Below are 17200 nucleotides of genomic sequence, written 5' to 3' on the forward strand. Positions count from 1 at the left end.
TCCTTCCCAGGTGAGCAGGAGGAGCAAAGAAGCATGTGTTGACTCAGGGGAAAGCTGTGCAGTACAGACTTTCTCAGCTGCGATCCTTAGGAACTCCACAGTCACATTTTATAAAGGAGCACCTTGAACAGGAATGCCTACAGCTGAACTGCAGCCTTGTCGTGAGCAAAAGTTTCTTACCAGCCTCATAGGACAGGAGATTGAAATTTGTCTTTGGGCAAAGTACCGCTCAAAAGGATTGTGAGGATCACCAAGAAGATGCTCAAGGCATAGCTGGTGTCCCAAGATCTCTGTAGCCTTGCTGGATCCTGTGGGAGATTTGGGTGGATCTCTGGATCTGACAGGGCTTAGATGGAAATAAGTGATTTCTTTCTTCATTGCACTCCATCTCAGAGGTTAGATTTAAAGAGTTTTAAGCAATCTTATGATGAGCAGTGATTTTGATGATTACAGCCTCAGAGTTAGGTATTACTGGTTTTATGAACTTCAACCTGTCTAAAATTTTGGCTTAATTTGTCCATCTTACACAGGGAAACCCCAGACCAGACCTTAGGACCTTTCCACCGATGGAAGGTAGCTAAATAAATGTTTGGCTCACGATATTAGGCAGCTCCTTAACATCTCCTGTGATGAGGTGTTTTCAGAAGGAAAACAACTCCTGTCCGCCACAGCTAAGGCAAAGACTTTGGATGACTGTTCATACCTCAGACGCTTAAAAAATATTTCCCACACTTCCACATGCCTCATGGGAGTAATTTTCTGCCTGGAAAGGTTATGTCAGCACACGGTTGCATCGCAGGAGCATGGTAGAAGAGGTCAATAAATGCAACTGAGCAGGAGATCACAGCAGGGACAAGAGAGTGGTCATTGGTACCTGCTCACTAGGCTAAGGCACCACCTAAATGCTAACGGTGACAAACAACACTTCTTTTTCCCCTTTTTGACAAGGACTTTCCTCAATTTCCCTCAACTTGTTTCCTGCCTTTTGTGCTGGGGGACATCATCTGGAGATGGAGACTGACCTAGGACTCACCTGAATGGAGTTTGGGTGAGGACGTACGATCCCAAGAGAAGCCAAACAGGTCTGCCACTCCTTTGCAGGGGTTTGCACTTCTCTACGCCATTGTGGTGTTTAATAAACCTGATGTGGTTATATGGAAGAGGGATCAAAGAAATACACTAAAAAAAATCTAGGGACAAAATATATTGCCAGGAGACAATATATAAAACAATATAAAACCAGGAGGCAAGATATATAACCCTGCTAAAGGAAGTCTAAGCAGTCATATTCATTAAAAAAAAAAAAAGGCGGGAGGGGTAATCTATAAACTAACTCCCATTCTTAATAGCTTACTTAAAATAACACTGTGAGTTTACTTCTTGTTTCCTTTTCTTCTACACAGAAGAGGGAAAGCAAAGGCTTCAGACGCCTTTATGATAAATTGCACGTAGTTAGAACAGGCAAGGTATTTTACAAGTTGTGATTAATAGAAATGTTTATCAAAGACAGTGTAATTACCAGATAGTTTGGGTGCCTGAAAACAGAGTTCTTAAAAAAAAAAAGATGGGCAAAAAAAGCCAGAGAAGGAACTAAAAGAAAAATTCAAAGGGGCATATGTAGAAGCAAGCGGCCTTCAATCCAAACTAGTGTCTCAGCTCTCTTTACACAGAGCAACAAGTATATTATGACAGGACAGTATGACCAAGGAAAGCAAGAAATACCCATATTAGTGGGAATGAATGACAGCAATAAAAAGTCGGGGGGCGTGGAGGATGTCCCTACCCGTTGTTTGAGGGCATGTTTATTGAGTAAGACACGAGTTGCATCCTCAGCCAAGCCAAATAGAACTTATGTACACATTTAAGGTTAAGTACACCCTTAAGTGTTTTGCCAATTGCAATCCCCAGGTAATTAAAAAGGCACTTTTGAGACACCATCTCAGAGCAGTGCTGGGAGATGCTTCATCAGCGATGCCAGCTGCAGGCGAGAGTTAACCACAGCAGGGCTCCCCACGAGCAGTAATTGCAGAAAGAGTCAACCATGAGACTTGGCCAAGCTCCAGGCCAGACAAACACCTCCTTCAACCCGTTTTACCCCTTGAGGAGGTTGCATTTCAGCACAGGGGGAAAGTAATCACTGTGTATTCTGCACCTTGTGAACCCTGGCTGCAAGGCAGAGTTTGCAGCTAACACCAGTGATTATATTCGTGATATGCTCAATCATTCAGCCAGTGGAGTTCTACTAGACAAATTATGTCTTTACATCGTGTTTCCATGGATTTATCTTTAAAACTGCGGTCCACCTGTGCAGACTCATTCGTTTCAGAGACTATCTGACTCTTACTCCCTTCCCAACGGGTGTCTTTTGAAGGTCGACTTTTTTTAAAAAGCTGCATTATTTAGTGGATGTTGAGCAAATCATTTGCTCTTGCCATTCTTTGTTTGCAAATGGGCCCAATATTTACCTCACTTGGAGCACACTGGTGTGAAGGCATTAATATTTGCAAAGTGCTTTAAAAGCCCTCAGACACAAATGAAACACCTTCCTCCCAGATAAGCCACAAAGCAAAGCTGCTCAAACAGCCTAGCTACCGCTACTGCAGCCAGGCTCAACGTCGAAGCAGGAGTCACCCCAATTAGTGGATTGTAATTGATGCTTTCATGGCCAAAAATCCTCAGTTCACTGTAAATTAAACAGTGCCTGGGGATGTTTCCTGTATTGGAACACCATTGTCTGTCTCGACCCTGGGGAAGTTTTGATCCAGGTCAACTAACACCTTACTGGTTTGGAAAAAAACAAATGGGACATTACGGATAACTGATTTTTAAACTTTCTTACAGAAAACAATAATTGCAAATAAATGAAAACAAGGCTACACAATGCTGTGTGGAAAATAGTCCAAACTTATAAGTAGTACAGTTTTATAAATATAGCAAAAAGACTAACCTATTCCTGCTGAAACTCTTGTGGGTTTTACAGTCTTAAGAAACACTAATAGGGGTCAGATGTTTTAGGTTAAGTCATGTTAAAGCTGCTGGTGTTAAAGTAGAGGGAAGGGTGAGTCTGCGCTCTGTGCACACATGCACACGTGGGAATCGCAGCATCTCCAGGGCACAGCCTACCTTCTCTTCTGCAATCCCTAAGGTAAAGTTGCATTATTACAAATATGGTAACTACATATGCTTAATTTATAACCTTATTTCCAGGCAAACTCTATCAAAAATTTAATCTCATTTTTATATTCAGTGGTTATCTAAACCAGCCTGATTTCGTACTGTGGCTGATGCTGGCTGTTCAGATGGAAAATTCATTCTTTCTGCCCCCTCACCTGTGCCCATTTCTTTTGATGCCTCTTCCCTTGATGTCTCTTTTTTATTATCTTAGGCTAAAAACCTTAACTTAGATAGCTCTGCAAAACTTTATCTGTCCTGCTACATTCCCATCAGCATCATTTGCCAGTAACTTGCTATTCTTTATATTTAAGAGCAGTCTTTTCACTCAACACTCACGCAGCACTGAGTTTAATAAATGCAGCTAAATGTCTACCATTGTCCCAAAAAGTTTCTGTACAGTTAGAAGTTAGTATGCGCCAGGGACTATTTCCAATAGCTTTGATGCAGTCTTCCTACTTGGGCGGGTAAGAGAATTTGTAGCATTTGCACAACCATTTCTTGCCCATTGGTCTCAGTGGTAAAAATAACAATTAAAAAACAAACCCAAAACCAACCAAATAACAACAACAAAAAACAGAACACCCTTACAAGGATATTTAATTTACTAAGGGAGATAAAGGCATTGCTTTTCAAAGCACATGCTTGTCACTTTGTCCTTGGAATTTTAAAAAAGGTTGCCATAGCTTCAGAAATGAATGGCCGGAAGAAAACAGCAGACCACATTGCCTCAGTTCCTGCAGAATTTACGTTAACCCCACTAGAACTGCAGTGTGAGCAATACCTCAACTTTGGCAAAAATCTATCTTCCAAAAAAAGGCTTCCAACCTTGAGCTGAAGACCTCAGCCTGAAGATGTACCTGTTGGAGCTGATCCAGAGAGAAGTAAAAACAATCAGCCGTGGTCTAGAAAATGTGGCCAGGGAGGAAAGAAGAAAGTACTGAGGTTATTTTGTCTTGGAAAGAGCAGGTGTGAGGCTGTAGACAAGCAAAGGTTTTGCAGAGGATGTCTTAGCACCAAAACCCACAAAAGGCTGAGAAATGGGTGGGAGAAATCCATGAAGACAAGTCTTTCATAAAAAAACAGAATGGTCTGGATACCACCTCCCGCTCATGAAGCCACAAAGCCACAGGTAGCCAAAACTAGGGGGATATTGTGGGAGAAAGCAGTCTTTTCTGACTTTTTCTCTTATAATCCTTCCCTGTGCAACCACTAAGGGCCAATGGCAGAGGCAGCACGTGAGCCAGATGGACCTTTTGGTCCGACCAGGGATGGTCGTTCTCCCTTTCCTAAGCAGCAGGAGCCCCACAACTTCCCCAGTTAGTTCTCTCTGATGCCTAATCAGTCCTACTGCTAAAAATAGCCATTGCTTATTCATGCTAAAATCATTCTAGTAATTAATAGAAAATTAATTCAAACCAGGCTGCTATGCCCCTGAGAGCATACGACCTTGCTTTGTGAAGTGAAGAAGAATTAGCCAAGGTCCATCCAATGTGAACCATCAAAATGGGAGAAACAGACTGTTCCCTGAACTCCTGACTCTTTTTTTTCTTCCATGCAGGGTTTGTGGACCACAAGGGAGGTATGGCACCTGTTACCTTTCCTGCTACCTCTTTATCTATTCCCTCACCAGCAATTATTTTGTATCATCCTTGATATTGAAATCCCTGACATTTTCTTTGGTGGTTTTATCCTTTTTTCTTTTGGGTTTGGCTTTGTTTTGGTTTTTTTTTGTGTGTGTGTGTGTGTATTCATGTCATGTTTACAGTTCCATAAGTTCTTAACCTGGTCTATGGAAATATGGCTTAGGCAGTTGTATTGATTGTTCATCCCTCCATCCATCCACCTGCCTGCCCACGTATCTGACTGGCTATCAGCCTGCCTAGGTTCAAGCAAACTCAACAAGGAGAAAGTTCTCAAAGGTCTAGACATACTCTCGGTTTTGTGAAAATTGGTCAAATAAAGTAGAAAAACCAAAATGAGTGGTCCCTCAGCTCCTCAACCACTCTTAGAAGCAGCAGCCAGCTGCCAGTCAGAAAATCCATACCCTGAACATGATGCCTTTTGCCCAGCCAAAGAGGAAGGAGTCATGGGAGGGAACCAAAAGGTGCATAAACAGGGAACTGGGAGCTTAGAGGACAGAGGATACATGGAAAACTAAGCTTCACTAGCTTAGAAAACTTCCTTCATGAAAACTGCACCCTTTTGGCTGTGCCCAGGCTGCCGAGTCTGTAAATCCATCTCCTCCATTCAGGCGCTGTCGGATCTCCGTTTTAATCCCAGGCACATTCCTGTCTCTATCCTTTAGCATCACAGGTTTTGCTGTGAGACCGAGAAGGCAGTTGTTAAGTCATGTGCTCAATGCAGGGCTGTGGTATCGATTACAAAAAATCTATGCTTGGGGTCTGTGGCACCTCTGAAAAGGTTACGGCAAAGCAGGATGTGCAATTTGTAAAGGTCAAGTAGGGGAAGGGATCTCTGACTCCTGCCTGGGGATGTGTGAAGGATGATTTCATTCCAGTGACAAAACCAAAAATGTAACTGCTGAGAACAGCTTTGAGTCACACCATATGAACACTGTTTTGGTTTTTTTTTTTCCTTTTATGTGTGCATTTGTTGTTGGGCATCAGACAAAACATGACCATCTGCAAGGTAATGGCCTGTTCAGGGCTGAGTATCCAAGCTCCCACTGTAGTCAGTAGAGATGTAGCCAACAAATGGAGCTGGGGGGACAATTTGTCTGACTTATCCTAAAGTTAGACAATACCCCATGTTCCCCTGACCAGTCTTCCCTGAGGGTAGAGAGTGGCCAGGGTGGTATGGCCAGATATCACAACCCAATTGCATCGCATGAGCTCATTGTTAGTGGGTGACATGGGGAGAAACTCAGAGAATCACTGCATCAGTGTGATACGGGCAGTTAAAAACTGTTAATCTGAGGATACACCAAAGAATACTTTGAGGATACAGCAAGAAAACAATGAAGTAATGATAATTTTTTTTCTAATCTGTATTGATTACTTTGGCTACTTAGATACTGTCAGGATGAGAGCTGGAGTTAGAAACAACTTCATTCCTCTGGTGCTGCTTGCCAAAGAGCCTCCTAGCCAGTACTTAAAATAGGATATAAAGCCAGAATAAAGCCCTCTCTTTAGAGCTATTCATATGCACCTTATTTAGCTAAAACCCCTTTCTTTTTGCAATGACTCCAAGAAACTGTGGGTTGATTTTTCGAATTGATTTTCCAGCTATACAGTTAAAACAGGAGGAAATGACAGATATTAATCAGAATTCCCATTATGTCTCCTGGGTTGTACCACTCATCTTCTGCTGTCCTAAGCATTGGAGCATTTGATAAAGCAGCCAGGAAAAAAACTTTTTTAATGAAACAGTTTTTGTAAGAATTTGCCAATTCATCAAAATCAAATTGCTTCACGACACTGCATCTCTCCAGCCCAATTAGTTTATAATTAGTTAACACAAAGTGGAACAGTTCTAAGAGGAGGGACAAAGTCAAGTACAATCTGAATTCTAGTATCTGTGGATACAGCATCTTCTCAAGCAAAAGGAAATATGACTTAAAAGGACTGCTCCTGTATCTCCTGCATCTTAATTGCATGTCCTAACCAACGGCATTTGGCTATTGTAGGCTGATCTTGCGTTCTCTACCTGGGTTCGATTGCAAAATCCATCCTGGACTTAAAATAGCTTTATTATTTCTGCAAAACATTTCTTTGTCAGCAAAATGATATTTTGTCAATAAATTCACAATCAAGTCACAAAACGGCCCGACAAATCTGTTCCCTCAAGAAAATACTTTTCCCATATGTGAGACCATGAGCTGAGCTCCCGTGCTGAAGTTTCATCCCTAAGCTGTGTTGAAGTGGGGTAAGCAGTACCACCCATGAGTACTGGCCTCAAAATGAGGATAAGAAGAAAAAAGGAGGGACCATAAGTCACCATGCATTGAATGCACCACTTCCACATGGGGGGCAATTGTGCATGAAGGCCTTATGACAGGCTTGGTGTGTCCAGCCATCAGGTCTACCCTTTTCTACCTGCAGCAGCTGGACTGGAAATCACAAGTTCTTCCCCATTGATATTCTGCGGTTTCCTATAGGGGCCAGAGTAATTAAATAATTTTCCTGATGGAAGGAAAAGGACACAGACTAGGAAGCAGCAAGCGTGCTAGGGTCCTGGTCTGAGGTCTGATGTTGCCCCACTGGGTGATCTCAGCAAAGTCATGTTTTCTGCCTGTGTTGCAAACTACCTCTTACTACATCTGGCCATAGGAAACTGCAAAGTCTGGTATGTGAAGGGATAAGAAAATGTTTTGCAATGGCAAAGCAAGCACAGAACTGCTTTGTGATGGTAGCGCAGGCTACTGTCCCCACATTTTACCCCAACTCCGAAGCGTAGGCATAGGAAAATGCACTCCCTTTTTCCTGCAAACTCGGAGATGCGCAAGGCATTGCCAGCAGAAACTGGCAGAGATCCCACACTCCGAGCCTTTTACAACCAAAAGAGCTTAGCAATTAGCAAAATAACAAAAAAAATGTCAAATGCATTTTTGATGCTCTGAAGTTGCCGAGATTTTCAACAAACAGTCTGGGCTGCTCCCACACACCGAGAGGTCTGTGCACCAGCAACGTAACAACAGCACCACCGTATGGACATTTCTAACCTCTACAGCCCTCAGAATTTTGTCCACCTACAGTTTGCTCCGCAGACAATATTAGCACCGTGGTGGGATTAATTTGCAGCAATGCATTGATTTCATGGTTGTCAGCAAGTTCGTGTGTGATGTGAAGGTGAAATTTTTCTCCAAGGTTCGTCAGGCTAGCCTCTGAAATCTGAAATCCCAAATGGGAATAGCTGGATGTTTGGGTCTGTGCCTGGACCCTTGTAGAAATACTCAAGGTCAAACAGGTTGCTTGCTTTTTAAACCTTTACAATGCTCACTGGTTGTACTTGTTTGCACCCACAGATCTCAAAACAATTCCCTTGTGATGCAGTAGTCATGACGCCTATTAGTGGAAGAGGCACAAAGAAGGGAAGGCACATGCCGAAGGTCCCTCAGCAGCCCAGTGACAGAGACCCCAAGACCTTTCTGCCTTTGCTCAATGTTCTGCTCTTAATGAAAGCTTCGGTCTCCATTGCTGGACTCTGGAAGATGTCTCAGGCAGTCTAGCCTTGCCTCCCTGTGCTCTGAAGCTTACTTGAACAGCAAACCTAGAAATAAATCCTTGTAGTGTGAGCTAGACCATAACATGAAACAGCATTAAGCATCTACAGATGTAGCAGCTGGAGCCTATCTCTTCTGGCAGTCAAGGGCAGCCCTGGAGCAGCAGGAATCATGTTTCCTGCTGCTGGCCCAGCATCGTGCCCGTCCACCCCAAGACATGTGCACAGGAGAGTGGAAAAGAGCTGAGACGTTGATAAGAAATCCTTTAGGCTGAGACAGGGGACATAGAGCAGAGCGAAGCATGCCTGTAATCCTGCACATAGAAAAGGATACACAGGACTAGCTACTACAGCTCCTCCTGACTGCTAGCTATCCATCCATCTCTGTGGACATCTGTATATCTACTCATTTTTAAATCTTTCTCTCCCCTTATCTATCCATCTTCCTGTCTATCCAATCACATCTCATTTAGGATCCATACTTCCCTCCTTACAGATAAGCTCGTAATGCGATTTGCCTTACTGTCATCTAGTGAATCAGTGTCATTTATTCCCCACCTGTTCTGACTTGGGACAGTTCGCTGCTCCTGAGGCTGCTTACATTCCAGGGAAAACAGCTGTGCAGGTGTTTTAGAAATTCCCACTTCGATGCCTAAAATTGGCCACTAACATCCCTTATCATACATCCCACATCCCCATAGCCTGAGTAGATTTGCAGACATCACTGCAGACAGCACCAGCTCATTCACTGCACATATACCAAACACCTTCCAGGAGTGGAAAAGTCAATAAGGTTTCCTCTGCAGTCCATTGCAACCTCTACACGTGTACTTCAGAACATCCTGAAAAGGAGATGCAAGCCACGTTCATGCTGAGCAAGCAATGCAGTGACCTCTCTTCAGGGCCAGGCAGCCTTGGACAGAAGCTCCTCGTGTTCTTGCACTTAATTCTGGCTTGAATTAAGGCATCTGAGAAGGTAGTACACCTCTGAGCTCAGAGGCTGGAGGCTCTGCAGGATCCCCTGATGATCTGGCTCTTTCAAGGACTACAGTTCATTCAGGAGCTTGGATGAGTGCGTGGAACTTCATCTTAGTTTCCTCTTTACTGGGTTCTGTTTGGGTTTTTTTTTTCTGCTGCTTATAAAAGACATGCCCACAAAAAAAAGTCGGTTTTAATACATTATCTCTATCATCTTGCAAACTTCCCTACAGCCTCTTCAGACCACCTAGCCAAACGGTTGACACAGCTCAGGAAATCGAAGGAACTTTATTTTGCCTTCAGAGACACTGGATATCTCTGTCTAAATTTCCCAGGCATCTTTTTACCTATTGCCCTTCTTGTCCTCAAATTTCCAGCTCATGCCTACCACGGTTATCCAGCTCCTCAGTGTGATCCATGACATCATGCTCTGTACCACGATCCACCACCACCCACTTTCCTGGCCTGACACCAGGCAGGTGAACCAGGATACAGCAAATAATCAAGCCCTCTTTCCCTCCCTCCTCAATAGAAAGCTCCAGGCCTGTATCTATCAGGAATCTGCTTTGACAACATAAATCAGTATTTAAAAAAAAAAAAAAAAAAAAAAAAAAAAAAAAAAAAAGTGAACTGTACACATCCTTAGATTCCCAGGGAAAATAGATGGTCTTGTTCATGCAGTTAGATGATCTTGGGATTTTATAACATCAGGAAAATAAAAAATACCATGCACACCCAATCCTATGGACAACTGCATATTAATGTATGTATAATAATTATAACAGGGCACGTTTGCCATCTTCAGGACTTGAGCAGGAACTGCATGCATATGTTGAAAAAAAACCAGTGAGAAGCAACACTCGATGTAAGGTTGTAGGAATTACTGGGTTCTCACACAGGACTGGGGCATGGACAGGCTCTTAGCTGTGTGCATCTCTTTTACAGCACCGTAAGTCCTGGCCTTCACTGGCAGCCCTGATGCTGTTACGAAAAAAAAAATAGAAAGAAATAATAGTACATAGTACTAGGAGAGTTTGACTGACAGCAAGTCAGGCCACTGAGGATGAAAAGAGCACTCCCTCTTGCTTATCGATGAGTGGCTTGAAGGAAGAAATTTTTAATTCAAGGCCTGGGTGGATTTCATAGGGTGACTAGGTTATGCTTTCCCCTTGGCTCTATCCTTCCCTAACACAAGGAACCAAACCCTACAGGGACAATCATAAGGCATTAAAAAAGAAAAATAGCCTTAAGTATCTCTGAGTAAGGAACACCAGAGTCTGAGAGCATATTGCCACTTTTTTTATCCAACTCTTCCATAGAAGTTGGCTATAAATGAAATGGTCTGCAAAAATACTGTGAAGCAAAAGTCAATAGAGACAGAAAGAAAGTGTTGGTCGATTGGGTTTTTTTCCTTCTAAACAGAAGTTCAAGAGTCCAAGGGGAAGCATTTAAGATCCCCACAGAGGAAATAGGATTTGCAAAAATCATCCCCTGCACCAGATTCTCCACTGGTGTAAATCAAGGCAGTGTCATTAACTTCAGCAGACTTAGTCTAGCTCACCTTCTATCACTCATCCCAAAGTCCCTGATCAAGAGCAATGATCCACCAACACGCCAGCACACCTTACTTTCAATTTGAAAAAGTGCCTGGTGTCCTAAGAGCTAAACTGCGTGAGAGCAAATCCCTGAAGGTTATTACTGCAAAGCACTAAGTTCCTGAGTTTTCGGAAAAACCCTAAATAAAGCGAGAAACCGTGGCAAATTGAATTTAGCAGAAAGGCCTGTTTTCTTTTACGCCGGTATGTACTGAGAAGTGGTCAAAGGACATGAGGGATGGGAGAGGTCTCTAATCAACCCTCAAAAGCAAACATTCACACTTCAGTTTGGAATGTGGCTGAACTGACCCTCATCTGTGATGAGAAGTGGCATTTCTTTGACAAGCCTGAATTGTTTACAATACACGCCGATTTGAGTTCAAGTGTCAAAATGGTACTCAACCTATCCTGGACAGACAGACAAAGAGAAGCGAGCCACAGTACAGATGTGGCAGAAGAAAATAATACCAAACAAAGCCATCACAAAGTCCCTTTGGTTTCAACACACATAAAAAAAAAAAAAAAATTGAATTGGCCATTGTCTTTTACTAGACTACAGACAATACATATGTATAAGGGAAAACGAACACTTGGACACCTGGAAGAGGCTAATGCACTGTAATTTGCCCACATACCTTGCTACCACATGCCACGAGTGTCACAGAGACACTCACACATGCAGATAAATAGCCGGCGGTGTTTATTAAAAGAACATTCTGTCCTGGGTTTAAACACAATAGCTCCACTCAGGATAGCAATGGGGGTGGAGAGCCTTGTTCACAGGGTGCAACCACAGCCTCGCTGGCTCTGGAGAAACGCATAAGGCCAGCCTTGTTCTAAAGAATTTGGGTTTTTTCCACTCATGTGAACACTTTGCCCAAGGGTAGGAGGAAAGGCAGGGGCGTAGTGGTGGAGAGGAGCTGCTGGTAGCTCCAAAAGTCGCAGTCAGATAGGAGAGGCACCTAACACAAATACCACCACCAGAAACCAATCCCTCCATTGGTCCAGTGAGCAGCATCGCTCAGGTGCCTTCACAGGGTAACCTTCTGGGCATGCCTGATTGCTGCCTCCCACAGTATATAAACTGTCTCGGGAGAAAACAATCCGTATTCAGCACGAGGGAGGCTATCCCAAAATGAAGGCTTGCCTTGTCCTCCTGCTGGGAGCAGTCCTGTGCTTGGACTCAGGTAAGACAGCACGGAGTCCCTGACCCACGTCCCCTCCAGCAGATCTTCAGAAAAAAAAGACTTGTGATGGAGTTTGGCAGTGAGGGAAGAAATGCTGACACTGTTGGCATATGAAGACATTTGCTTTTTGTCGGGATGTTGCATGGAAAAAATGCATAGTCCCACCCTGCTGAGGGTGTGAACCTAGTGCTGGGTCAAACAGCTTCCAGGAAGGATAAATCCTATACAAAACTGAATTTAACTGAAATCAAAATTATTTAAGCCAGACCATATAGCTATGGGAGCGGGGGGTGGGAGGTGGTGAAGTGGGGTGGGAGCATTATTTTTTTTCTTCCCAGGCTATCAAAATTGCAATGTTTCTGCAAAGGTAAGTTTTGTTCCAACTTGTTTTCTGATTCTTCATTTCAAAAGTGGCATGGATTGTCAGGATTTTAATGGGACAGAAAAAGGGAGAATGCCGTGGAATGTTATTTTATAAACTGGATGAGTGGGACATCAGACACTGTCAGATTTTTCTAGCCTCACTGGGAAAAAAAGAGTTTAAACCAGCTTTTCCATTACCAGAGAAGAAGCAGGTCTGAGCAGAAACATTTCCCAATCAGCTGAGAATGTTTAAGGAAAAGGCTGGGAAGAATCTTGTACAGTCCTAGCCACATCTTCTCTTCTGCCAGCTTCCATCAGAGTGCTCTGAAATTTGACTTACATTGCATTAAAAGTCAGATAAATGTGAGAGCAGAGTGCAGCACTACAGACAAACTGGGGTTTGGCTCCTTGCCTCTGTGACTGCATCAGTCATTTATACCAGAACAGCTTGGACAGAGGGAGACCAAGTGCCTAAAATCACTTCTTGTTCCTGCACTGAATAACACTAATTTCTAAATAGGGCTTTTCTGTGTCCTCACAGGGTATATTAGGCATTAGGGTATTGACCTGAGGGATTCATGATACAAGCCTGGTGGTCATGGGGTTAAAGTACACACATAAACATTAACTCTCACACTTGCAAGGCTCCAGTGATGCCCTGGGGCGCAGGTAGGTAATAGGAACAGGTAATTGCACCATGCTCTCACTCCTCTGAGGACTATTTTTCATCAGGGCTAGACATTTGTAAGCTGCAATGCTTATTCTGCCTTTGCCTGATGTGTATAACGGCACAGCAGACATTAACAACGCTGACTTGCATCCCCCATAGAGTGGCATGTCCGTGAGGGGGTGGAAACACGTGGTGACCTGGTTTTCAGAGGGAAACGAAAGCTGTGTTTGCACTTTGCTTTCTAAGAGGGGGGTGATGGAGAGTACGTGTCACAAGTTGGTCAACCTGAGACAACGGGCTGGAAGAGACCCTGCAAATTGCCTGCTCCATCCCTCCCTCACCCTTTCTTCCCTCTGGGCTTTCCCTCTTTTATTCAACCCTGGCAATGCCTCAGCTAAAGCTCACAACCCCACCTGGTAAAACATTAATGCTTATACAGGCAGACAAATAATATAATCCTGTCATTCTGGGGACTTCATTCCTTCATCCCATCCCAGGTGGGAATATCACAAAAAGCCTGTTCCAGACAGGAGCTGAGTTAGGCATCCCACGTGCAGAGGAAGAAGCATTTGGGAAGCACTTCCCGTTGACTGATGAGATCAGCCAATGAGACCAGCTATCCAGCTAGTTTCTTTTTGCTCCCTCACTTCACTGACTACATCTGAAACATCTTCAGCATGTGCAAAACTCGACTCTAACCTCAAGCGAGTGTACTATTCTCCACCGAAAATGGAAAACCTGTTGTTTTCCCAATAACACAGGTGCTGTCTTCCTTTGAGGACCCACAGGAATGGTTCTGTTTCCCAATGCAAGCACGAAGTTGCGTTTCCTGGAAAGCTCCAGATAGATTTGTCTTATAACCCCTCTTGGTCTCTTGCAGGTTCTTCTTTGCAGTGTTACAGCTGCACATCACAGCTCAGCAATGCCAACTGTCAGAATAAAGTGGACTGTAAGGAGCAAGAAGCATGCAAGACAGATGTGATCAGTAAGTCAAAGTGGGAGTGGGCAATATTTTAGTTGTGATGTTGGAGCCAAGCATGGTCCCAGCCTCAGATGTCCAAGCCAGCCTCACCTACTCTAGATACACCAGCTGGTGTGGGCCTGCAAATCTCAGTGCGCAGCAGAAAGAGAAAAGCCATCGAGGGAGAAATGATAGAAGAAAATTATTTATCCCTTGATGATAGCTGGTCCCTTGGTAATGGTGCTGGCCATCACCAACTCTTCTCCCCACACTGGCCACAAGAGTGTGATTATAAAGTCATACTGGTACGTGCATGCTGTACCCCATAAATTCCTCAGTGTTTGCCAATAGATCGTGCTAAAAACTGAGCGGTACGGCCAGTACAGTGCCAGTGCCTGGAATGAATCTCAGGAGGGTGTGCTTGACATTGCAAATACCTACTAATGTCTCTCACCTGTACAAAATTAGGTTTATTTCTCCTTCATAACACCAAAAAGGTTTGCTTACAAGGGCAATAGTTCAGTTTGTAGCTTTGAAAAATTTGGAACATTAATTAAAATGTGAGGGGCTGAGTCTGGTGAAACCTAGTCACAAAGTTAGGAGGACAATTCAACAACAGATTGAGCTGACTTTAGGTGAATTCAATGAAAAGAACAGAATTTCACCTAGGCTGACCTACAGCCAGCTCTGAATGCAGCCATCTGTCGATCTCCGGGTAAACTCCTTTAACAGATTATGATTTAATTTTCCCATTCTAGATCTGGCAAAAAAAAATGTTTGCCCTGTCCAGACCTGTGGTGACAGCTCAGTTGCTCTTAGACCTGGGGCACAAAACCATCAGTGGCATATTCAAACTGATCTCTGTCAGGCAGTAAATGCAATACTTCCAGTAGGCTTTGTCCTTGTTAGAAATGTGCAAACCCATGGCCATGCACTCACATGCAGGAGAGGCAACACATTAACCTTAGCCCTATACATTGAATTTGCATATGTCAAAGACTTGGTGCCCGGAATAGATTGTGCAAGATCAGGAGCAATCATGCAGACCATAATCTGCTGGTAACCAGCAGTTACTGAGTACGACCTGGCCACAGAAAAAGAGGTTGTGCCTCTCAGAAACAAATGAAACTGTAACTCTGTCATCTGTGAAATGTGGAGAGCCATGTTTCTGTAACTTCCCTGCATGCTGAAAGGCTCTGTGCAACAAAGATGTATGGCCTATGAGCAAAGATTACCCCACATGTTTGCTCCTCATCCATTAGTAACTTAGACTCCCCAACAGAGGTGTTAATAGCTACTTGCCTTATTAATTAATTTATTAGACTTTCTGTAGCTGGTGCATTTTTAGAAACCCCTGAGAATTGTGCTGTGGAATACACTGCCTTAAGCAAACACTCGGGCATTGAAATCCTTCTCCCCTTGCTGACAAACTGACACCCCAAAAATAGAACCTGCTACAGTGAAACTTGCAGCTGTTTTGAAACACTCTGTTTTTTTCCAAGAAGTGAGTTCAGATAAGAACAACTTCTCATTATTCAGCTCCATGAGGCTTGGCTTGCATTGAATCCTTGTAGTAATGGTCCTGCTTTCCTTCCAGGAGTCATAGGGCTCTTCAGCATCATCAGCAAGGGCTGTGACCCGTCATGTGAACCATTCCATCAGGACTTCAGCGTGGGAAACAGGAATATCTCCTGCTGCAGCAGCAACCTCTGCAATGTCAACGCAGCAGGCAGTGTGAGGTGCAGCTATGGGATGGCAGCAGGGATAGCAGCCGGCGTGCTCGGGACCTTTCTGAACAACAGACTGTGAGGAGCAAAGAGGGCTCCCACGACCACAGAAAGTCTTCGAGCACCCCTCTTATGACAAGAATTGTAACCGGGAGCAGTGTGGTGCGTTGGGCACACAGCATCCTTGGAGCTGATGGCAGATCTTTGCCATATGATAGCTTCTTCATTCCTGTTATTGTATTCCTGTAGTGCTACCAGATAAGAAAACATGTGTACATGCTATCTGCATAACACCTAAAATATGCTTATTTCTGAATCCAGTGTGGATGTGTTACCTCTGTATCGCTTAGTCATGTATTTCTGCACCCAGCAGCAACTGCAAGTGGGTGTGTTGCATGTCTGGCCAATGTTCAGTCTTGGTCATTGCTGTGTAGCGATGATATGTGCTGAGAGGTGCCATGGCAGAGCAGAATAGAGGTGGGAACTGCACCTCCAAAGCTTGAGGGGTTCTGGCTTATGACAAACGCTGGAGGGCATATACCCCAAGAAAACCTGTGAAGAGCAATCACACCCAGAGGGGAACTTGCTTGTGACCTAGAGACCCTGGGACCCTGCACCTTGTTAGCTACCATACAAGACAAAAACAGTGCTCACCTTCCCTGCTGCAGGTGCATACAGCCATTTATATGCCTACCCATAGATGTAGCATCCTTGGGACGATGAGCAGGACTGCACATTCAGGTACCTGGACAGCCATGGTGGGCAATAACCATTGGAGTGAAGTGGAAAGGGTGTCCCCGTGGTGTCCTGGTCAACCAAGCCAATTCTGGGATTGCCAGTCTCCATGCTGGCCATGGTGGCATCCCGTGAAGGTCCCAATCTCCCAGAGGCAGGTTCTCAAGCTTTACCAAGTTCCTCCTTGATCCATTCCCCATGCCACAGCTTGGGCCACAGGTCCTGTCACAAGGTTGAAGAGGTGTTTATCTTAAGGGTCCTGTGGGGTTGCCCAGCAGACCAGGGAGAGTGGAGAAAGTAACCATCAGAGCTCCCATTTTCCCCTCTGGGTACCTTGATCGTGGAGGTGAGCACGCACCCACTTCCATTCCCAGGTGAGATACAGTACGTGAGAGATGGGGAGGAGGCAAGTGTGGGGAAAAGACTAAGGAAAACAAGAGCAAGGGAGCTAGGGAAAGGCATGGGGCTGACTTCTCTCCTCCTGAGGTGCTCTCAGGACAGGGCTAGGAGTGCTGAAGAATAGGCTGAGACTGGTGTTTCCTGAAGATTTGTTGAGGTCATGAGGAGTCCTTTATTTCCTTCTTTGTAATAGAAATTTCCCTTCTTCACCCACTGATCTTTCCCCTTTC

General features: G+C 44.2%; 1 protein-coding gene across 1 annotated transcript; it reads left to right on the forward strand.

Moving 5' to 3' along the window:
- The first annotated feature begins 11829 nt into the window (after positions 1-11829).
- PSCA (prostate stem cell antigen) lies at positions 11830-16152 on the forward strand. The gene is made up of 3 exons (XM_049823925.1): positions 11830-12115; positions 14029-14133; positions 15707-16152. Exons 1-3 carry the CDS (start codon positions 12064-12066, stop codon positions 15916-15918), a joined length of 369 nt encoding a protein of 122 aa, XP_049679882.1. The 5' UTR covers positions 11830-12063; the 3' UTR covers positions 15919-16152.
- Positions 16153-17200: the final 1048 nt, after the last annotated feature.

The sequence above is a fragment of the Accipiter gentilis genome, chromosome 2, assembly GCF_929443795.1.
Source record: "Accipiter gentilis chromosome 2, bAccGen1.1, whole genome shotgun sequence".
In the NCBI taxonomy this organism is placed as follows: Eukaryota; Metazoa; Chordata; class Aves; order Accipitriformes; family Accipitridae; genus Astur; species Astur gentilis.

Bases quoted from the DNA above. Each gene is read 5' to 3' on its own strand.
- PSCA (XM_049823925.1), top strand. From the start codon at position 12,064: ATGAAGGCTTGCCTTGTCCTCCTGCTGGGAGCAGTCCTGTGCTTGGAC. The intron at 12,116-14,028 runs GTAAGACAGCAC...GGTCTCTTGCAG, and splicing joins AGTCCTGTGCTTGGACTCAG to GTTCTTCTTTGCAGTGTTAC. The intron at 14,134-15,706 runs GTAAGTCAAAGT...CTTTCCTTCCAG, and splicing joins ATGCAAGACAGATGTGATCA to GAGTCATAGGGCTCTTCAGC.